Source organism: Stylophora pistillata, chromosome 12, assembly GCF_964205215.1.
Source record: "Stylophora pistillata chromosome 12, jaStyPist1.2, whole genome shotgun sequence".
Lineage (NCBI taxonomy): Eukaryota > Metazoa > Cnidaria > Anthozoa > Scleractinia > Pocilloporidae > Stylophora > Stylophora pistillata.
The window spans coordinates 3,442,646-3,462,124 of record NC_142530.1 but is presented as its reverse complement, the minus strand read 5'-3'; the positions used below and the strand labels follow the sequence as shown (position 1 = coordinate 3,462,124).

Genomic DNA, 19,479 nt, shown 5'->3' with positions numbered 1-19,479 from the left:
ACCCTTTGTAAATCACTTGCTTTTTTTTCTATCTTTTTTTTCTATCTTTTTTTTCTATCTTTTTTTTCTATATATATTATATATATATATATATATATATATATATTTGTATATATATATATATATATATATATATATACAATACTGTCTGCAGTTAGATATAGCTCTTTGGCATATAAAGCTCTGCTTTCATGTCCAAATTGAGTACTGTGGGATGAGTCATTGCCGCTAGCATTGCGCATAGTTCACTAAACTTTTCTAGTTTGAGTACTCTGGCATGGCTTAGTTAGACGATACCACAACGGTGGGATCGTTCGGGGTAAGCATATCGCTTCTCCCCCATCTTAGCACTGCACTGATTAGGCCCAGGAGGTGGGCCCCAGAAGGTCTGCCGGATCATGGGGGAGAACCGATATGGTCACCCCAAATGATCCCGCATTTGTGGTATATTAGAAGTTTTGTTGGGTAGTATCGCTGAGTATTTTTACCAGTTGTGCCGAAGTTTTGTTGTGTAATAGGATCGCCAGTGTGGGCGAATTTCGCGGATATCACTGGAGTAGAAATATCGCGTTGTATTTGTACTTGTCTCGCGCGTTATTTGTAGATAAGCCGATGCAATCGCGGACATTTTAGTTCTTTATTACATCCATTTTGAAATCACTGGTGATCCCTGTAATCTGATTGGCTCTAACTGGTGCGATTTCAGTTCACAAATCGCACCATTTTTTGCTCTAAATCGCATCATTTTACGATTGACTGAATTTTTCACACATGACGTCAAAGTCTTTCTGTTTTGCATACAAAATAAGATGTAAAAGCGTTTCTGGCTCAGCACTGCATCAGTAAAATATTTGAATTGACCAAGTCCTGTATTTCAGCCCAAATTACACTCTACTCAATTACCATTATTTATTAATTCCTCGTTCAATAAACTGATATACGCATTCGTAGTATATGTAAATTTTAGTGAATCATTGATTGTTTTCAGTTTTTTGCCCAATTTTCCCGAGTAAGATTTGCCCAAGCACCTTTTCCTTCCCCTTGCCCCCTCCCCGATAGGTCAGGGATATTTTGGTCACTTGGGTTGCAATCGCGTATTCCTCTTAGCCAGACTCCTCGCAAACTGAGCCTTGAGAAAGACTGGGGCGGCAGACTATCAGCGTAAGAGAAGAGATGTTCTCGAGCTGTAAAGTGGTGTAAGGAGGGAAGATATTGACACTGCCTTAGCATTGTAAAACCGAAAAGATGTTTCCTTCTCATATGTCTGTGAACGATCTGGGTGTATTTGCAGTGGTGATGGTTTTTGGTTTGTTGATTGTCCTTTTGTTCATGTTTGACTTTGTAAGTATGACAGTTATTCCTCGCTTATGTTGGACAGCGTGCGTACTGATCTATTTCCTTAATTCTGACAATTACACGATTTCCCTTAGAATATTTCTTTTGTGTTGTAAGGGCTGTGCCTGCAAATTAGTGCATAGTTGTGGTGGGAATTTAATTATCATCTCTTTCAAATGAATTTCGAAGCCATCCGTCGATCAGTGTTCCCAGCTATCACGTGCTAAGGGGTGATAATCCAAATTTTGGAATCTCGTACAAATTTGACCTTTGCTCGATTTGCGGTTACTAAATATTAGTAGTATTAATGTAGGTTCGAACTTTCTCGGAGAAGTCTTTACCTCATTACGTATACAATTCTTGAATAAAGAAAAAAATGGAGAAAACAGTAGATTGCACTGCCTTTGGGACTACGGCTTTGATTTTTTTTAGAATCGCACAACTGAATAAAATATCGCATTCTGATTGGTTAACGAAGCGAGGTATTTTGTGTGGAGTTTCAAATTAAAAGCGAGGAAGTATGGGGCTGTGCAGAAATCTAGCACTGACTGGGGATATAAAAGACCATTGTCCTTTTTTATCTAAATTATGATAAGGAGTTGGAATTTTCTCATCCTTTCTGATTCTTAAGGTTAAGTGAAGAATTTGAAAGTCAAATGCACCACTCACATTAATACCCCTTCTTGAGCAAACTGGTCTTTTTAAATAGCAGATCACCAATTTTTACTCTTATAAGCAGAGGAAACCTGTCTGTCCATCGAGAGGGGAGTAATACATATGGAGGTAGCAAAGGGGGAAGGGGGTCCTTATCTGCACAGTTTTTTTTATTATTATTCATGTATCACATATTCATTTTGGGCTTAATCTTCCATCACATTTAAAGCCTTTGCTATTCTCTGCAGTGTTTTAGCCAGAACATTTTACTCAGGGACTAACTTTTCAGGAATGGAGCCAAGAGGCTCTGCATAGCTACTTAAAGACCAAGACGTTTGATAGCATAATTCCATAATTGTCGTACAGTATTTTTTATTGTCTTTGGGAAGTAATTCGACTTTATGAAAATATTTCCTATTTTCTATTACAGAGGGGTGCATCAAAAGGCCCATCAATTCCAGGAGACGAACCATCAGACCCAGAGTAAGTAATTTGGTCAGTAATCACATTTTCTGTGCAAGACATTTCTCCTCTCAGGGATCAGGATGGGAGGGTAAATCACTGGAACTTGCCTGCATGGAGACATGCCTTAGATTATAACACAATGATCCAGCTAGGGTGTTAAGCCACATTACTCAGGGACTTTCACCATGGTTTGGAGTAGGGGGGCATCTGGCTTTGGCAGATTCAGATTCAACACATGTGAAGACAATGCAAACAAGCTGTTGGGACTCAGTCATGGGTGACCACAATTGCTTGATAGAGGTGACTACTTTAGAGAGGTAAAAATTACAGTAATTAAGGGGAAAACATTTTGGTAACTGCCCGTTTAACACAACATAACCACTTTTTACAAGTTTGGCTCTATTTACTTTGGATTCTTGTGAATAAATTTTGTCTGAATTTCTTTATTTCAAGGATGGGTAATCTGGGTGATATGGGAAAAGCAGGCAGCCTACACCAGTACATGATGTTATTACATGAGAAATATGGTCCTATAGCAGGATTCTGGTGGGGCAAGCAACACGTTGTTAGTTTAGCTGCTCCAGAGTACTGGAAAGAAATCCAACCAATCTTTGATAGACCTGGTAAGAGAGAAAAATAAAACTAAATCTACAGTTATCTTTTTAAATGGGATTATTTTGATTATCATTAATTCACAAGTTAAGCTTTTCACTTCCAAGATCTCATTAGTAAGTCTCCTTACTGAGTGCCATATTTTTCTCATCATGTTAGTTTGGAAAATTTAATAATCCCCCAATTGATATTAGCTTCCTATTAACCAGGCATGCAGGCCATACATATATCTTATTAGACGTCTAGTTGTGAAGTATTGCTGAGTATTTTTACTCACCGATACGGTACACCTCGTAAAAATACTCAGCGATACTACACAACTAAACGTCTAATAAGATTATATGTATGGCGTGCATGCCTGGTTAGTAGGAAGCTAATATTAATTGGGGGATTATTAAATTTGTATTTGTTATTTGTATTTTGTATTTTTATAAATTTATATTTTGTATTTTTATAAATTTGTATTCATTATTTGTATTTTGACGAGCCTTACGGGCTCGTCAAAATACAAATAAGGAGTAAAAATACTCAGCAATACTACACAACAAAATGTCTAATAAGTTATTTATTATCCAACACGCCAAACTGTTATTTCAGTGCGGGCGAATTTCGGGGATATTTATTTACAGGGAGTGCGTGACAGAAGTATGCGAAGCGGAACGGAATTGGCGCATTGTCGTGTTGCTGTTTCTATTTTCTTCATTAAATGAAGAAATTTTCTGGTCGTCAAGCTGTTTTTCTTCGTGCCATTCATCTAATAAACTTTGACCTATATTTGCCAGCTATTCTGACTCTTCATTGTTGGAAATAGGATTCAAATTGTCTGCCACTTTTTTTTTTTCATAACTTACAATCCAATTCTTCGCTTGCGCGATGCGAGAAAACCTGTTTAACCCATTAATGGCCGCAGCTTTTGTGGAAAACTGTGTTTTGAAGCTAGTCGAGCAGATTTCGGGTCACTGTTGTGGTTTTAAAAGCTCAAACTTACCAAAAACCCCTTGACAGCTCGTGCACTGGACGGCCTTTCAATCCAAATGCAAAATGGCAGCCTGAAAATCTCGGGCACGCGCAGAGAGCAAGATTTCGACATTTTGGGTTGAAAAGTCATGCCCCACTTACGACTTCTACTTTTCTCTCTTTCTCCTGCCCTTTTTTTCCCCCTCTCCTTGCCTGAAGTTCTCCTCACCTGCTGGAAATTGAGTAGGCTTCATTTTGGTGTAGAGATTTTTCAGGAACTACTCATTATTTTCAAAGCACATGCTCGGAAAGGTAGGTGGGTAGTGAAACACGATTTTCGTGCAGATTTTCAGGTCAAAGTGACACGGTTTTTTGGCTATTTCTCCAATCTCCTTCACTCAATTGCACTCATTCTGGTATCGTCTGTAAGATATTTTCAACCTGTTCAAGAAGGTGCTCAAATTCGTGCTCCAGGGTTAAAAGTGATGACGTGACAAGGGGTAGAAAGGGTGTGGGTCCCCATGGGCGCATACGGGCACACTGGACGTCAATGGGTTAACCGGTACTCTACAATAGATGAGTACAAATACCACGTGATATTTGTACTCGTCTATGGCATTATTTGTACTTGCTGGGCTGGGGGAATTATGCGCCGATGCAAAAGTGCATAATTTTAGCTCAAACGCATAATTTGCATAATCCTGTAAAAAGTGCATCATTTCCGCATAATTCTCGATGTTTCCAAAAAAAAGATGTCCTAAAAGATAAATTTTCCTACTTTCAAAACTTTTTAAAATAGTTTTTTCAAATTGTAGTGAATTTTGATGGCAAAAACTGTAATTTTAATCGAAAAGATCGTGTCAAACACGCAGGAAAACAAGTAAAATCAAACAGGCCTCTTGTCTTTTGCTGCTGGAGACCTGGGCTCTAATTGTTGACTTACAACCAATATGGTTGGAGGAAAAAGAACCAATCAATGCTTCCAAAAGAAAAATGGCGCCATTTTGGTAAATTTATTCCAGAAACTTTCTTTTCTGTTCTTTTCGTGTTTAAAATGGAAAGTTTTTTCAAACCAAAGAAAAAAAATGACAATATAATTGCCAAAGAGAGAGTCAAGCAATATCCTCGCAAATAATTATTAATAATTAGGTTTTCTTAATGTGGACTTACATATAAATTTAAAATATGTGTAAAATTCAGTACTTTTAATATTGCACAACTTGCATAATTTGTGCATAATTTTTCTAAATTTGGCGCATAATCACAAAAAAAGTGGTGCATAATTTCTCATAAGATAGTGCATAATTCCCCCAGCCCTGTACTTGTCTAAGTGTAGTTGGATAATAATGGGAAATATTGTGGCAGTGCTAAAACAAACAAGCACCAATTTTTCCCAGTAAGGCTCAAGCAAGCTAGTTTAGTGAGTAGTTTTTTGGCACTTCTTAAGACCAAACTAATTTATCTTGAATTTGCTAGCTTTTCCGAAAAAAAAAAAATTATATGGCTTATGACTGTTTCCGTGGAAATGGTCAGGTCCTTATGGCAAGATACCAATCAATCAAGAACCAATCAGAATGCTTGCATCCATCTCAGGACCACCTCGCCATATGATAATCTTCTATATTCTCATCACTTGTCTGCTTGATATTGCATTGATCTTGTGGGGAGAAGTTCTATCTTGATCGCTCCTGGGAGTGGAATGGTCAAAAGAACCTCAGTCTAATGATTTGGCGTGAAAATGCAGCCATTTGATGTAGCTATAAGCAAAATGCAATAATCTGAAATGGATGAAAATTTTTCAAAAGTATATTTTTAATTTGCAAAAAGTAAGTTTAATTCCTAATTGATTGACCTCTAAATTAAAAAAAAAATTTGCAATTAAAATTATTTGGTTCAACAAGTTTTGATAGTGGTACATGTCATTCTTTAAAAAACGACAGGATGAATCTTTTTTCCTTTAGGCATTAACACTTCTACTGGTAAGAACACTTCAACCAGTTTATATTTGCAAAGTCAAATCTTCTTGATCACCTTCTGATCTACAAAACATTCAGCAGATTTAAAACAAATTTCCAAATGGAAAGACACTCCAGCTCTAACCTTTGAGAGTTGTCAAAACTGCTTTGCCTACTTTTTGGTGATTTCAATGTCTACGTCCACCTTTCAGGGGATCTTTTCAGGCTGTTTGAACCCCTCATTGGCAAGAAAAGTATCCAGTATGCCAATGGTCCAGAAGGAAGGAAAAGAAGGCAGTTAATGGATAGAAGCTTTAGTCATGAAGCTGTCAAGGACTACTATGAACATTTTGTCAAGGTTTGGTACAATTTTTGCTTTGTACAAATTTTGTTCAATGTTAAAGCTTTTTTTCCTTTTTTTTTTTTTTTATTCCAAATAGAGAAACAGTATTATAAAGAAGATATTACAATAATAATGCAATCAATAATACAATACTGGTAGTTATTATAATGCTACTAATTATGTTACTTTACTTGCTGCACTGATTATGTAGCTCCTAAACATAATATACTTTTTGTGGTTCTTTACTTTTATAGACACTAGGTGTTCTAATTATTACATTAATGTACTATAGATGGGTCATGCAAATGTAATGCCTGTATTACATAATAGCTTCTTTTTAACTAAATTTTATATGCATGTGATTGATACATTTTGCTGTGTATGATTGTCTGTTTATCTCCGATTTTATATTTTATTATATATGTTTAATATATGAATATCATTTAAAAATATTGTAGATAGGAAATTTTTTTTGTGTGTGTCCCCAATTAGTTTGGTAGCTAAATCTCTTGACACATTAATAAAGTATTCACTCACACTCACTCATAGAAAAATAAAGAACAACACATTTCCATTGCTAACATTACTATTTTTTATTTTTCATATATTTTAAATAAGATTATTTTGAAAAGATTAATCAAGTCAACATTCATGCAAGAATGGTTGGTGTGCTGGACTCAAAGTCTTTAAGGCAGAAAAATCTTGTCAATGTGTTGATCCCAATATGAATTCTCCTTATACCGTCTACCCTGCGTTTCTGAAGTTACCCCTTTAACTTACACAAGTGATAAACAATGTAACTTTTCCCTTAAATATCCATACATTATCTGGTAAACAGGCGATGAGTATACTCAAATTTATCAGAAGTTATTATCTTGATCTAACACCAAATTCTTGTTACTCAAACACGAAAGTTTTTAACAGATGGAGGAGAGAATTAACAATTCGATCTTTAGAGTTAAAGGGATAACTGTGGAGGCAGCGTGGCTGAGTGGTCAGCTCGTTGGACTCGTAATCCGCTGCTCCCGGGTTTGAGTCCCGCTCTGTAAATAGCCAACCAGTTTGTCTCCGGCCAGTTGGGATTCTTAACAATTTATGTTCAATTTGAATTATTTATTTCTGTTGTTTATTGTGGGCCTCCTGGAGAGTATCTTGTAGCTAAGTGTGGTGCCACATTAAAAATAAAACTTAACTTAACTTATAACTGTCAGAATTAAAGTAATATATGGTTAAGTTATTTAAGTAATTTATGGTTAAGCAAGACATTTGGCTCTTGCAGTGCCTCTGTCAGTGATGTAGATGGGTAAGAGAGAACTGTTAGGGAAGTCAAGAAAGCTAGAAATTTTAGAATGACATTGTGAACTTCAATGAGTTTTTGTAGAATTTTTCTTCCATCATAGATTGCTAAAGAAACAGCTGACAAGTTCGCTACGGGTGGTCCTCATGAACATATTCCTTTAGGGAAAAGTATGATTGCCATGGCAATTAAAGCTATATCTGTCGCAGGAATGGGCCGTTCATTTATGGATGAAAAGGAGGTTGACAAGTTAGCTGCAGTGTATGATGTGGTAAGATTTTGTGTCTTAACTTGTAGTAGGGTGTTAGACAGCATAGGTAGATAAAAAAATATGAAATTTGCCAGCACAACTTTGTGTTTCATAGTGACTTAATGTGATTTAGGCCCAGATAACTTGAAGTGAGGCAGATTGATTCGGTGAAATTTGGAGAAGGTCATAACTTTACTTACTGTACTCGAGGCTAATGCAAATCTACAGCTCCCTGTTAAAGTTATATCTAAATGCATCACATTTCAATCACTCACTCAGTTTCTGCTCGATCCATTGCCATGCCGTCCTTTTAGTAAGTATTTGGTACATAGATGTCAAAAGTTTCCCCGCTGGGTACTTTTTCAATTACCACTCACATGTTTGTCATGGCTGACTCAGATCCAGCCGGATCTCTTCCACCTCCCTCGCACTCATCTGCTGTCGGCAAGTCTAAACACTTTGAATTCCTCTTGTAGTGGAAAAGCTCCTTACAGAAATTTGAATTGATACATATCATAAAGGTTTAAAATTGTGATAAAACTTTTATTCTTCATAGTGCTGGGATGAGATGGAAGAACGTCTCACGTCACCCCCTCCTGGTCCAGATAGTGACAGAGAGAAAAATTTTCAAAAAGGTAAAAATGCGATATAATATTTGGTCTAATGTCAGGAGCAAAAGAAAAATGTTTTATTATAAATTTATAATGATAAATCTCAGTTTCAACCCCCCAAGAGTGGAGAACTTGGTAAGGAAACCAGGATAAATAGTGACCAGCACCTTATTTCTCCTTACGCCACCCCCCCTGAATCACACATTTAGGTCACAAGAATAAAGGAAATGATCAACAAATTAAAGCAACTCTTGATTCTTAAACACAATCTGCTTGTCAGCGCCCTAGGAAATGCTCAGAGAACAGCATGGAGAATTTACATTTTGATGTCGGGGTAGAGTATAAAGGGGTTAATCAGTTTTGCATGAGTTTCCTGATTGTAACCATGGTGAATTTCAGATTTCTCCTCCCCTTTCTCCATGTTTGAATAATTCTGTGATCCAAAAGTATCCCCCCCCCCCCTCTTGTCAGCCATATGCTCTCTGAATAATTTAAGCTCAGAAAAGTAAGTATGAATTAAACTAAAAACTCTAGTTGATATTTTTCTCTCTTCTGATTGCCTTTCGGCTTGAAAATGTGTGGATGTGGTAAGGAGAAATTCTTTCTTGGTCACCCCAGGTAGTGCAAGGGTCTTCTATTGTGTAGTATAAATTGGTATGGTTTTTGTGTAAATATAAATATTTCTTATTTAGTTTTTGAAAAGTTATCCTCTTGAGTGTTTGTTTTCTCATTATTTTCAGCTCGTGCAGAGATGCAGAAACTTGTGAGAGACTTCATAAGAAAGAGGCGTCAGGACACAGAAAAAGCTGAAAAGCTATTCATTGACTCCATGTTGGATAATGACTTCATGGATGAAGAGGAGGTAATCGTAGACTTCCTGAAATGATTTGAATTAGCACCCCCCCCCGCCCTTCCAACAAGCATCCACTCTCTGATAAGCTCCCCCCTCAACTTTTTTTTAATTTGTTAATCCGGCAAGCGCCCCAGTTTTCCATGAAGCACCTCTATTCCAAGAAATGCCCCTATTCTGTTTCAGTTACAACACTTTTAGAGTACATGTACATTGAGATCAGCAGTGGTCAATCATTCTTGAATTGCTCCCTTTTAAGGCTTTAAAAAGCCTCACTACAAAAAAAAGTGGCCTTGGTCTTAGGTCCTTCAAACAAAAATTAGTTGTTCTAGCCAGGAAGGATCCAGGGACAACAAGTCCATTTTCCAGTCTTTTTTATCTTTTTAAAATAAACATCAAAGCTTTGTTTTACATGTACATTTTGCTGTTTCTCAAAGAGGTAATAAGTACCCTGTCCCTAACAAGCACCCTTCTTCAGAATAAGCATCCTCCCTTGAGGTACCAAATTTTAAAGTAAAAAAGCACCCTGGTGCTAAATTGCATCAGTGGAGTTCTTGTAAACAATTTTTTTTGCAGAATTTAACCTTGTTTGTGATGATTATTACATCATATTGATAATTCAGTAGGGACAACAAAGAGTGTGCCTTTTGAGGTGGTTTGGTCTGTAGGGGTATGGTTCAAGGTGTAGAGCACCAGATTACCTTGTAAGTGGAGTTTGAGGGTTCAAGCCCCAGACTAGACCAACATTCAGTGGCTTTAAAATAACTTTTAGAGAATCTGCTGCCTTGGTTATGACATTCACAACTTGTTGGACACTCTCGTGTTCTCAGATAAGGATGTTAAACCATAGGCCCTCTCTCCTGCATCTTCTCTGTATTTATTAGCAAGGGGAATTGAAGACCCCACCCACATCTAGCAAAGAGTATGGAAAGATTACCAGTAGCTCCTGGTGCTGTAGTCTGGTGATTAGATTGATTATTCTAGCCCCCATTTGAACCAGCTTTAAGCTGAACTGGGCCAGCCTGTTTTAATATAACAAATAAGTAAATTACTTGTAGTCTCAGCACTCTTATCACTGATGTGGTGTAAAGTTATTTTTTTAATATCAATAAAACTTTTTGCCACTTGTGTGGCTTGTATCTTACTGTTCCCCATAAATTTCTTACAATCCTGCAGGGAGAATTTGCTTTAAAATAATAACAAACCTCTTATTATTTCCTTCAAGTCAAGTAAAGTGCTGCTTTAGCATTTGATGTGAGAATAATTTTATCCTAACTGTTTGCCCTTGTATGGAGCATAGGCAGACCACACTATGTGTCTGTGGTTAATAATTGTTGAAATGAAACAAACAAAATTTAAGAGGGTTATGAATAACCTCTGAAAATTGCATAATTATGTAAATTATATCTCGGTCTGAATATCTCTGTTAAGCTAAATGAAACATTTAAACAACGCTTCAAAATGGCAAATGAAGGCCAAAAAAAAATACCAGAAATGCATTGATTAACATTTTAGGTTACTTTATTGAGATATTCAGACTGAGATCACAGTAATTTACATATGCAATTTTCAGAGCTTTATTTATAACCCTCATAGATTTTTCATAGATTTTGTTTGTCTCAAGTCTACAATTATCAACCACAAACACAAGTGTGGTCTACTTGCACATGGAGTTTCCTTAATGTTTAATTCTTCAAAAATTTCAACTCAATCATGGTTTTCATCTGTTTGCTCTTTTCCCACTCATAGATTTGTGACAATGTTATATCCTTTCTCATCGGAGGATTCCATACAACAGGAAACAGTAAGTTGTATATTTATTGCATTAGGCAGGAGTTTCAATAATTTTTTCCATAAGTGGTTGCTGATAATGTAGCAGGCAGTTTTACTGTAAGGCGAAACTCAAACATGACAGCCAGCTTGCAGACTGAGAGGTCTTGCACGGGTGGTAGGCTTCTTTGTTTTGTTTTATTTTTATTACAACAACAACAACAACAACAACAATAACAACAACAATCTTTATTTGTACTCTCTTGCTCAGAAAAAGTTACAACAAAGAGAATATTAAAAAGTATAAGTTAGGGTATAAGTTTATTGTCTTGTTTTATCGACTTTATTGGTCTGATAAATAATTACCTATGTAGTTAGTCAATGGAAGAAATGAAAAGACCAAAAGGGATTGCATGAACAGGAAAAGTATCCCATGCGTGGTGCAACCCAAAATCTAATTAAATAATGTGATAAGAAATTGAAATTACTAAAATTACAATAAATTTAATTTATTACAAATAGTGCACAGTAAAGTCCAATTAAAATCAGTCAGATAGAAATCAAGAGCAGTGGCAAGGGCAGTTCTGGGAGAGGAACAAGGCATAGGGCAATTATTATAATGTAATTATCATAATTATAATAATTATTATAATTATTATAAAGTAGTGTCTAGTAAGACTGCCTGTAACAGCTTTTCATTGAAACTCCTTCATTAGGCAAAATGATTGGTTAATTAGAATTGCTGTGGAACATACTTTGTAATTCTCCTGTGCGGTGTTGAATTCTTTGATAGTACAAACTTATTACAGGAAGGTATGGGGAAGAGTAAATTGTGTACTGATTTAAAACATTACACAGCGGAACACTGTAAGAAAGTGAATCATCTTTGTGTCCCAACAACAGTCCTCTTTTAAGTCCTACACAGTTGGGACCCAACAAAGAGATAGTCACTTATTACAAAGTGACTTTTTAAGATGGCTCCCAGCTATGCGTGAACGTAAGAAAAGAAACTGAAGAATCAGGGATTTCCATAACTATTTCCACAAGCGGCTGCCAGTGGTTTAAAAGACGGCAGTGACCGAAAAAGCCAAAAAGGAGAGCCTGCTGACAGGCGACATGGACAGCGGTAAACCACTGGTAACTGGCTTGGGAACGATTGATTTTACATGGCATTGCACAGGAAATGGGTACATTTTTGCAATAAGAGTAAATCACTGTGTGAAATAGAGCAGTGGAAAATAAAATCGTGGACAAAATTGAACACTGGACATTTCTCATTGAAAGGGATTGTTACTTTTTTGCTACTAAGGATGAGAATTTGGATGTAAACATTTTTTTTTTCTGTAGTGATGATCTGGTGTTTGTACTTCCTCACCAAACATCCTGAGATACAAGAAAAAGTTTTTGCTGAGCTGGAGGAAGTTCTGGGAGAGGAGGACATTAAACCTCAAGTAGTTTCAGATCTGATGTTAGTAAAAACGATCTCCTATGATAATGTAAAATAACTAACGGCTCTAAGTAGGAATTAAGAGTTAAGGATATTTTTTTTATTTTTCTTTTTTGGACTCCTCATTTCTCTTTTATCAAATCATTTCTCTTTTATCAAATTTCCCTTTACTCAAATCTGAAATTCACCCAGGTGGCCATCAGGATATCATGCAAACTGAGTGACCTTTGCACTCTAACATCAGTATGCATATTCTCCATACTGTTCTCTATACATTTCCTAAGGTGCTGACAAGGAGAATTTGTTAAACAATCTAGAGCTTCTTTAGTTGGTGATCATTTCCTTTATTCTCGTGATGATAGTCACTATTTTGGGTCTAAGGGTTTTAAAATAATCTTTGTCTCGTGAGAAAATGAGAGACCAGACCAGACTAATTATCTCGCGCGTGCCTTGTCACTCGCATGTGCTGGTCTGAATCACTCATCATCTTGTTCTCATTTTACTTCAGGTACACTCGTCAAGTGATAGATGAGACACTTCGTGCTTCTGCGCTCGCTCCATGGGGAGCCAGAGTCTACGAGTACGACCTGCAAGTTGGAGAATTTGTGATTCCTAAAGAGGTGATTAAATCCTTTTGTGATTTACAGTCTAGGAGGGAGGCATTGGGATTTTCGGTTTTGCGATATTTTTTTAGATCGGTTTTTTCGGTTTTTGTGCCACAAATCTTCGGTTTTGCTGTTCATTGGGGTTTGGAGATTTTCGGTTTTCTAGCGTTTGGTTTTCGGTTTTCGTTAAAAATACTGACAGGTTTCCTATTTAGGTTCCGGTTTCTCATAGATCTGAGTGGCAATTACGCGCCTCCACTGATCTCGAATAGCCACCAAAACTCTGTATATTCCTCATGCTGGCACTGTATCGGAGCGATTAGGGTTTGGATAACTGGGATGTGAAAATTTATCGGTTTTAACCGTTTTGCTTGCGGTTTTCGCTTTTGATCGATTTTTTTCGCGGTTTTGGGAGAATTTTTTTCTACGGTTTTGCGGTTTCTAATATACCCTAATGCAGTTTTTCCTCGCGTTAAGTTTGAACGTTCTTCCTATTCATGATACCTACTTTCATTGTTTCATAGACCCCCATTCTTCTTCCCTTTGGAGTTGTATTACAGGACCAGAATTTGTGGCCAGAGCCGAAAAGGTAACAGTTATGGCAGACGTTAATTACAGTGTTCATGTGTACAGTTAACCCGGTCTAACTACGCGCGTTAAACTGCGTTTAACTGGTGTAACCCCGAAAAACTTAAACCAATCATGACTTGTTTGTTTTCGGTTCTACGTCACACGTTTGAAACGAGCACTGTATTATTCTCAATTTCCCTGTATCAGGTTTGATCCAGATCGCTTTAGCACAGAGAACATCAAACAGCTTCCAAGCCTTGCCTATCAGCCTTTTGGATTCGCTGGAAAACGCAAGTGTCCCGGATGGCGATTCTCGATCGCGGAGGGACTGGTGTTCCTGTCTGTTCTTATCAGACGCTTCAAGTTCCATCTTGTTGAAGGACAGGAAGTGAAACCGGTTTATCGCCTTGTGACGTCACCAGCTGAGGAGGTCTGGGTCACAGTGACTGAGAGATGAATCATCAATTCAACTTTCTTTTAAAGGCCGACACTTATGATTTGACGTTTGGCTGCAGGTTTGTTAACTTGCGTCATAGACGTTTCTTTGTTCCATTGAAGAAAAAATGGGTGCTGAGACAATGCCGCACAATACTCCGACAAAAACATCAATTATATTGGCCAAAAATAGAATGAAATTTAATTGATTAATTTATAATGATAATATTAGTAGTATTAATAACGATGTGGATGATGATGATAATAGATACCATGACAACAATATTTCAAGAAGATCCCATTCGCAAAGGCGGTTGTTAGAGGGACCTTCAGAAATAAAAAAACCAAAAAGCGATATAATTCAAGATAAAGGCCAAGTTACCAATGTGAACTGATGGGGTTATTTGCGCGTGAAACTAACTGCATTTTGATCGAAAGTTGAATAATTTTCTCGTGATTTAAATGACGAATAACGAAAAAAATCGGTATATTTTGAGATGCACACATGTTTATGTGATTTTTACCAAAAACTTGGAAGCTAACTCTCAGGAATGAGAGTTCCAAAGCGAGTTAATGCCACCAAGCGACAATGAAGGGGTCACGAACAATTGTAATTGGTATGTTGTCGCAAGGAGATAAAGAAAAACAAAAGCTCAAATGTAATGGTCTTGACCGTAGTCTTGACAATAAACTTTTTTGTTGAAGGGTTTTGATGGCTGTGTTTTGAGGAACTCTTGCATAATAAAAAATTTAAATTGACAGAATCTATTTTATTCTCTTTGATGGCACTACTAGAAGAGGTGATCTCAGAATATAATAAAGGAGACGAGCATTAAATTTTTTCAAGCAGGCATCCTTTATGCCCCTAGTGCTTTCAATAAGAGCCGTAGTGTGCGACTCCAAATGACTCCCAACTCCCCCCCCCCCCCCTCCCTTCACTTTGGTGGAAATTCCAACTTAAGCGCACCTATGCTCCTGTTAACTTGTTCCCAGGACCTCTCTTCTTTCTTAACTATCATGCACTATTTTGCTATCAAACGATCATATAACTCTCCTTAATGGAAGATCGTTCTACTAATACCAAACAAAAATGATTTTGTAAGGACCTTAAGACTAAACCAGTCTATAGAAGATGTGAATGTTTTGATTTATTCATCGTGTTTTGACATGAGTCATCAACCACGCACCTTCCAGAAGTGTTTTCCTTCTTTTGCGTGCTAAACTGATTGTCAATCATCTGCTGACACGTCAATCGCCTTTCGCACCGCTCTGTTAGGTTTTTACTAATGAATCAATGGCGAACCGTTCACCCCTTTCAATTGAACGTTTATCGAACCTTCTTTACAGTAAAAGCCTATGGTGTATGTATAGTTAACAGAATATTTTTTTTTGCTTCTTTTTGTTGCGGCTGCACCAAGATAATTAACTGGATTTTTTTCTTAGAGACCTAGTTAAATTTCCAAAAAGGTGAAAGGTTGGACGCAACAAAATGGGATATGAATCGAGTGAACTCAATTGATATCATGGGGATGACCAACAAAGTGCAGACTTCGAGGACCTCGCTCCTTTTTCTCGCTTCATCTTTTTTTCCTTTCTCTTCTCTCACGGACGAGGCATTCCCTCAGTCGTCCTTCTGATGCGTTCTACACAAGCTACCATGGCGCAACAACAACAACGACAACTTTAATATTTATATTGCGCAAAATACACGTAATATATGATCAAATGCGCATTACATGAAATGAAATTATCGACATTAATAAGTTATCCAGAATAAATCAAAATATACAAAAGCAATGGATCTATAAAAATATAATATATATATATATATATAGTATAAACATAGTCCTAATAAAAAGCTAATCTAAAAAGATGGGTCTTTAGTAATCCTTTGAACCTATTAAGATTATGCTCATTTCGTATTTGTGATGGTAACCCATTCCACAATTTAGGTGCCGCAGCTAAAAAAGCGCGGTCTCCCAATGTCTTTTTTAGTTAAAGTTCTCCGCGTTTGAAGCATGATTCCCATCGTACACGATCTTAAATTGTATCTCTGTTCTTCCTTTTGGCTAATGGGCTCTTGTAGATATACTGGAGCTTGTCCATAAATCGCCTTAAAAGTAATTGTAATAATCTTAAATTGAATCCTAAATCTTACTGGAAGCCAATGAAGGGTACGTAAAATTGGTGAAATGTGATAAAACCTTAGAATCCTAAATATAAGTCTTGCTGCGGAATTCTGGAGCCGTTAAAACTTTGCTATTTGTTTAGCTGGTAACCTATACAACTGAAAATACTATTACAATAGTCAATGCGCCCACTTATTAGGGGATGAACAAGTGTCCGGGTTGCTTGATTGCTTAAATAATTACATTTGTAATTTAATAATAGGTTGCTCTACACGTGTTATTGAAGACTCGTGTTACTATCTATCTATGTCCCAGTAAGTTATTTACCGACTGAAAAGGCAACACTCGAGCGTCCCCTACTGCAAGCGAGTCAATATGAACCTTGGATAGTTGCTGACGGGTACCTATTGTTACTTAAACTCTGTCTTGCCATCATTGATCATCAGTTTGTCACACAGCATCCAGGCTCTTATCTCATTTACACACCGTTCCATAGCAGCAATGGCATCCTCGGTACTTGAGAGACAGCCACTGAGGTTTAAACGCTAAATACAACTGCGTGTCGTCTGCGTAAGCGTGAGCGCTAGGCAGGTGTCTCTTGACAACTTCAAACAGTTTACTGGCATATAGAGTAAACAATAACGGCCCTAAACATGAACCCTGAGGAAGTCCTCTATTTAATTGTAGATTCCGAACATTTGCCACCTAGCGAGACACACCGAGAACGTCCCGATAGGTATGACGCAAACCACTCTAGTGCTAGTGTTCCTCGGATCCCAAAACTTGTACTTAGCCGGGATAGTAACACAGAAATGTTCCACCGTATCGAAGGCTGCACTCAAATCCAACAACACAAGCAGAACAACTTCTTGACGATTCATTGCCATTAATAGATCGCTACATTATATAGCGCAGATGTTGGGGTGTTCTCCATCGCCGTTCAATGACTCGTCTCTGATTTGGGTCTATCCGAAAACTCAGCGTTGCAGGCGGAAATCACGAATCCTGCCATGCGTGGCGTTTTTAGAGAATCCTTTCGAATGAAAATCCAGTCCTTTCAAGCATTTTGCCGTATTCCTATGGTGGGGGGATTCCTAGGGGGCCCCAAACTCTCTATAGCCTGGTTCACATATAATCGCAGACGATCGCATATGATCACAAGCGATCGCACGATCGCTGAAACCGCTCAACCAAAGATCGCGAATCGCATGTTCACATACGATCGCAGCCGATCGCAGCGATTTGTGACAACCAAGTCGGGTCCACAATTTACCATTCAGCGACAATACAATGTAACTCCAGTCAAACAACATGGACGCAGAGGACGCTGAACTTTTAAATAATAGGTATTAACATTCTGCTTCTGTTGTCTTTACTTAAGCGGAAAATCGTTGCTAGGTTAAAGAAGAAACGTCGCTTCTTGGTGCGGGAGGTATTAAGAAAGAGAGAGTTCTTTGCTAAAGCGATTGAACAAACAATCGTATCTTCTAATTTCTTCCATAAACTGTTCCGTGCCAATTTTACCTTCCATCTTGTCGAAACACACGCACGTGTAAAAGTTGATAAACAACTGGTTGTCATAGTATCATGCCGCTTGCAGTGCTTCACGCTGGGAAAACATAGCATTGTGGGACACATTCCGATCGCATGATTGCAGAACTTTGTTCACATATGATCGCACTCGATCGCACACGATCGCACGGATAGAACATGGTTCTATTCCTGCGATCGCGATCGCACCTGATCGCAGAGCTGTTCACATATGATTACAGACGATTGCATGCGATCGAGTGCGATCGTCTGCGATCATATCATGGAACCATGGTTATGAGAGGATAATCTTGTAGAGCTCCGTTTGGAAGTTTAGGCTCCGCTCTGTAACTGCGTACATGATAAAGCGACCAAATCCTAACCTTCAGATAATGTTGTGAGTGTTATTTTTGTTCTCTGGAAGCAATTTCAGGCCATGATTTTGTTGAGTTTTAGCTGAGCTCTCATCGTACCACTGCCAGTAATATACACTTTTCATTTGAGCTCCAAATGGTACGTAACTACAGACAGTCAAAGACTGCATGTGATTACTGGTATAGCACAGTTTTTTGTACACTGAAAAGAACTGAAGGTTTTATAGTGACGTTAGAAGGTAATGTTCCAGAATATTTGTCTCATGCAAAACAGAAAACCTGCCGCATATTTAAAAGTATCTTGTTCTACAAGAGAAAGATGATTCAATAAGATATTGTCTAATGACAATCAACCAATAATTAAATGGTAACAAATATTAATATATACAATGATAATTATGATAACAATTGTAACCTAATAATAATTATTTGAAGCGACTAACTCAAAAGCTTAATGGTTCCTCTATTCTCTGGGCTCCAACAATGATTACCTATGCTTCTTTTAACTTTGCCTGTTAACTGAAAATATATTGTTTTACTTAATTGCAATTCCATTTTTTGAGACTGTTGTTTTAGGATATTCCGTCACTATGCGTCTTAAGATACTCCGCCATTCCGTTGGCAGAAGTGGTTAAACTAAACAAACTGCAGAAACTAGCTGAGTTGGTTACCTGGTTAAGTTTGTCAAACTAGCCAAAATGCTTTAGCTAGACAAAAGGCACAAACAATCTGAATTAGTGAGTCACAGACATTTGAAGAGAAACGACGCTCAAATTTGTTTCCATCGAAAGAAAAAGGGTCTGATGGACGAGGAAAATCCTGTTATCGAACGCCAAACCATGCGAGCGGACTAAACTATTTTATTCTCGATGAAATTTTCTTCAGACATATCATGACGGCTGAATGGTTAAAACATGACTATTTGTTTTGCCAAAATGTGGAGGCCTCCGAGGCAGGACATCGAGTTCTTTGAATATCGGCAAGAATTTGGCGATTTGCGAAAAACTGGCAAGGTTTTCAAATTGGGGCCATACTTATTTTACGCTACATGTTGACACATTCTTCACTTAAACAAACGAAAAAAAGCGCTAGTGCGACAGTTTGAGACTTTTATCGTCTTTTGTAGCATCACGTATTGCAAGAACTGAAAAGATTATATCGTCGGACCTTCATGATTCGTTGATTTAAACGGAAAGTACAAAATGCTCTCTCTTCAAAGAAAATAAAAATTTCTCCCCTAAGTTTTATGATGCACCGATCGCTTCAGTTTTGAATCACGCGCAACCCTGA

The 19,479-nt window shown here is 37.5% G+C and overlaps 1 protein-coding gene across 1 annotated transcript; it reads left to right on the top strand.

The window, feature by feature from the left end:
- Positions 1–1,135: 1,135 nt before the first annotated feature.
- LOC148718423 (cytochrome P450 20A1-like) lies at positions 1,136–14,318 on the top strand. Its single transcript, XM_088741775.1, has 12 exons — positions 1,136–1,341; positions 2,420–2,472; positions 2,908–3,077; positions 6,191–6,336; positions 7,722–7,889; positions 8,425–8,503; positions 9,220–9,341; positions 11,079–11,133; positions 12,447–12,567; positions 13,055–13,166; positions 13,676–13,740; positions 13,929–14,318. The coding sequence occupies exons 1-12, from the start codon at positions 1,246–1,248 to the stop codon at positions 14,176–14,178; spliced, it is 1,437 nt and encodes a 478-aa protein (XP_088597901.1). The 5' UTR covers positions 1,136–1,245; the 3' UTR covers positions 14,179–14,318.
- Positions 14,319–19,479: the final 5,161 nt, after the last annotated feature.